The sequence below is a fragment of the Tupaia chinensis genome, unplaced genomic scaffold (genome assembly GCF_000334495.1).
Source record: "Tupaia chinensis unplaced genomic scaffold, TupChi_1.0 Scaffold149964_2, whole genome shotgun sequence".
Lineage (NCBI taxonomy): Eukaryota > Metazoa > Chordata > Mammalia > Scandentia > Tupaiidae > Tupaia > Tupaia belangeri.
Genome location: NW_006209806.1, coordinates 1392493 through 1396394, shown reverse-complemented (window position 1 = coordinate 1396394; position 3902 = coordinate 1392493). Strand labels below are relative to the sequence as shown.

General features: G+C 58.3%; 1 protein-coding gene across 1 annotated transcript in view; it reads left to right on the top strand.

Annotated features, from left to right (window-relative positions):
- The window catches only part of CACTIN (cactin, spliceosome C complex subunit), a 20311-nt gene that overhangs the window by 4050 nt on the left and 12359 nt on the right, over positions 1-3902 (top strand). Inside the window, 1 exon segment of the mRNA XM_027769598.1 lies at positions 273-402. Within this exon segment, the coding sequence (XP_027625399.1) occupies positions 273-402 (130 nt within the window).

The window sequence follows — 3902 nt, the reverse complement described above, 5'->3', positions numbered from 1 at the left end:
GGTCAGCGCTGCTCTGACTCGGGGGCCCGCGTCCAGCACCCCCCAAGCCCTCCCCTGGGGACTGCTCAGAGGGGCGTGTGGGACCCCGGTGGCAGACAGGGACAGCGGTGCCATCTCAAATACCCAGACCCCGGGAAACCTTAGGACCCCGTCCAGAGGCCCGGGACCAGAGAGGGTGAGCCGGGTCACGTGACGTGTCCACGGCTGCACACCCACACCGTAGTGGAGTCCCCAAACCTCCTAGCGCCCTGACGTCTCCTTCCTGTGTTAAGTCTCAAGACCCCCGTGGGGACCACTCTGTGGAGAAGGGTCGAAGCTGGCGCTGCAGGGCCCACAGACTGCCGGGGGCCATGTTCGCGGCTACCTTCAGGGTGGGGGCGCACGGCCCGTTTATGATGTTCGGTGGGCTCGGGGCCTTGCCCAGACGCCCACCCAGTCTGTAAATACTGCGGCAACTGACGCCCCTCTCCCTCCCGGCCCGGCCCTCTGTCCGTCCGGCGGCTGCTCCTGCAGGGAAGCGGGACGGCCTCCGAATTCCTGTACTGTAAAAACTGAAAGGCATTTTCTCTGAGACTGGCAAAGTGGAGCGTGTCCCCGGCCAGCCTCTGTCCCCCGAAGCCATCCCGACATGTCCCTGTCCGTCCCCCACCCTGGCTCAGTGCAATACTCCAGTCCCCATGGGGTCCCTTGCCATGGTACTGTTGCCCACGCCCCTCAGTACCCCTCCAGGGCAAGCACGCCCCCTGCCCCAACCTTGTTCTATGGCCGAACTGAATCCGAAACAAAACGAAACTACAAACCTCGTGTGTCTTAACTCTTTCCGGGGGCTCCGCGTCTGGCCCCGTGGTCTGGTGTGACAATCCGGAGCTCGGCCTCCCCCGGCACCGACGAGGAGGTCGTGGCCCCCCAACCCATAACTGGGCGCCTCCGGAACAGCGAGGCCACTGCTGGCCCCCACCCCTCCCCACCCGCCCCCTTTTTACGTTGAAGATCTAATAAACCGGGTATTAAGCACCTGCCTTTGTCTCTGCCTCACGGTGGGCTCCCTGCGGGGAGGGCCTGAGGACTGCCCTTGAGTCTCAGAGCAGAGAAAAACCTTTGTGAGATTTATAATAACAGGAGCCAGGGGCTAGCACGGTGCAGGTGGTTAAGGCGTTGGACTCCCACAGGCCCAACCACGGTTCAAGTCCCAGACCTGGTAGCTTTGAACTCACTGTGGGCGTGTGAAATCCCAAGAGGAGAGTGGATGAGAAGGGACTGTGGTGTGGCCATCCACTCTGGGGGCGACTGCTCCCTTCCCCTCCGTCTCTGGTGATTGCATGCACCCTATAGCAATTTTAAAAGAAAGAAAAATAAGGGGAACATTTTTCTTCCAGACTCCCAATTTGAGGACCTGCATTGAAAGTCAGACCTTAGGGGCCAGAGGTAGCATGGCAGTTAAGGTGCTGGACTCTCACATGATCGACCATGGTTCGAGTCCTGGACCCACCAGCTTGAAAACCAGATGGGGTGGGGACCAGCAGGTGGCGTGGTGGTTAAGGCGCTGGACACTCCCATGTGGCCGACCGTGGTTCGAGTCCCGTACCTGGTGGCTTGCTTTCCCACTTTCCCTCTGCTCTGTCTGTCTGTCTCTCTCTGGTCAAATTAAAATAAATGAATGAACAAATAAAAATGAATAAATAATTCTCAAAAAAAAAAGAAAGAAAATCAGATGGGGCATGTGTGTGTGCCCAAAATCCCGAGAAGAGAATGGAGAAGGGATTGCACTGTAGCCGTCCTCTTGGGGGAAGGGAGAATTTTTTTTTAAATAATTTTATTTATAATTATTTTTAAAATTTACTATAGGGCACATGCACTCACCAAAGAGAGACAGAGAGATGAGAAAGCAAGCCACCAGGTCTGGGACATGGCTTGCACTCGGCCATATGGGAGCCCAGTGCCTTTAAAAACCAGAGCAGCTGCTGGCCTCAGGCAGGGAATTTCTCACTCCCTGCGCGCACGCGTGTGTGTGTGTGTGTGTGTGTGTGTGTGTCTCACTCTCTGGCGAGCGCACACACCCTATGGCAAAAAGCTTAAAAAAGAAAAAAGAACAAACAGGAGGGTCAGCCCCTGTGTGGGAGCAAGCCCTCGGAGCCCGGGCACCTTAGAGGCGGAGGCGGGGATGGCGGGTCAGTTCAGTAGCAGTGCTGAGACACAGGCGTTCCCTGTGGAAGCGGGTCCAGGCTCTCCTCCCCTGGGGGCGCCCATCACCGGGACAGCCCACACCCCACAAGCAGGGTCATCACCGAGTGGCAGGGATGCGGCGCTCGCTCGGTGGTACCTTCACAGCAGCTGAGCTTACAAAGCCAGCATTTAAGGGGGTGTTGTGAAGTCCTATTTTAAGATAGGCATTTGAAAGAGCACACTGAAATTAAAAAGCACACCCGACCCAGTGTGCGGGAGAACGGGGAGGGGGGGCTCGGAGGCAGCCCCGGCCTGGGTGAGTTCAGGGCGGGACGTAGGGGTCCCTTGTCTCCAGGGACCAGCCTTGCCTCCCACCAATTGCAAGCGGACTTCCCCTGCCAGGCAGTCCCCTGCTCCTCACCTGTCCCTGCTCAGAACCCTCCAGCTCCTCGTCACACACCTGGGCTGCCTGTGTTCGGATCTCAGGTCCACGCTCTCATTGGGTGGGGGAAGGGTACAAAGGGACTTGCTCTCTCTCTGCCTCAGTTCCCCATGTATAAAATGAGTTTGTGGGAAATTCGGGGGATTATCCAGGTTTTTAGTAAGCTTAACTAGTGGGGCCAGCAGGTGGCATGATGGTTAAGGCAGTGGACTCCCACTTGATCAACTGCTCAGTTCAAGTCCCGAACACGGCAGTTAAAAATCACACCGAGGGGCCAGCAGGTGGTGTGGTGGTTAAGGGTGCTGGACTCCCACATGGGTGACCATGGTTCAAGTCCCAGACCTGGCGGCTTGCTTTCTCACTTTCCCTTTCTCTCTCTCGCTTCTGCTCTGGCCCTCTCTGGTCAAATAAAAATAAATACATTTTTAAAAATCACACCAGGCATCTGGTGCCTAAAATCCTCAGGAGACTAGAGAAGGGACCGCAGCGTGACCGTCCTCCAGAGGAGTCATTTCTCACTCTCCCTCTGTCTCTTGCCGGTGAGTGCATGCGCCCTATGACAAAACCCTAAACAAACAAAAATAGCTTAACTAGTGAAATGCATAGCTACCCACTGAACATAATGACCCGTAAGTTAGCCCAGCACGTGACGGCTCAGTAGCCATCCACTCCTTCCTTCTCTTGGGCTGGACTCGAACTTCTGATCTTACTGTTTCCTAGCCCTTCAGACACGCCCCTTTCCGCCCCGTCTCTCGTGGCCGGCCTCCCTTGGTCACGCCTCTCTTAGCCGCGCCTCTCCAGGCCACGCCTCTCTCATCCACGTCCCTCGGCCACGCCTACCGCGGCCAGCCTCCCTTAGCCACGCCTCCCTCGACCACACCTCCCTCGGCTCCGCCTCCCTTGTCCAGCCTCTCTTACCCATGCCTTCCTCGCCCATTGTCCTCCCCGGCTCCACTTCCTGCCTAGACCCGCCTACTTCTGGTTCCGCCTTTCCAGGCCCCACCCCACCCACAGTTCCGGGTCAGTCCTTGCCCCGCCCACCATTCCTCAGGCCCCCTAAAGCGTGAGGACCTGCCTGGGGCCGCCCCCAGCACTGCCTGAAAAAGCGACTCCGTCACCCTGGAGGTGACAGCCCGACAGAGCCCATCACTGGGGCCACGTTTGCGAAGACCGGGGCGGTTCCGGGGCTTCAGAGTCTCTGCGGGCTGGGGCGGCCGACTGGGCCTTCTCCCCTGGGTCAGGCGCAGACACGGCAGCCCGTCGCGCGCCGCGGCCGAGGAAGGCCCCCGCGCAGGCC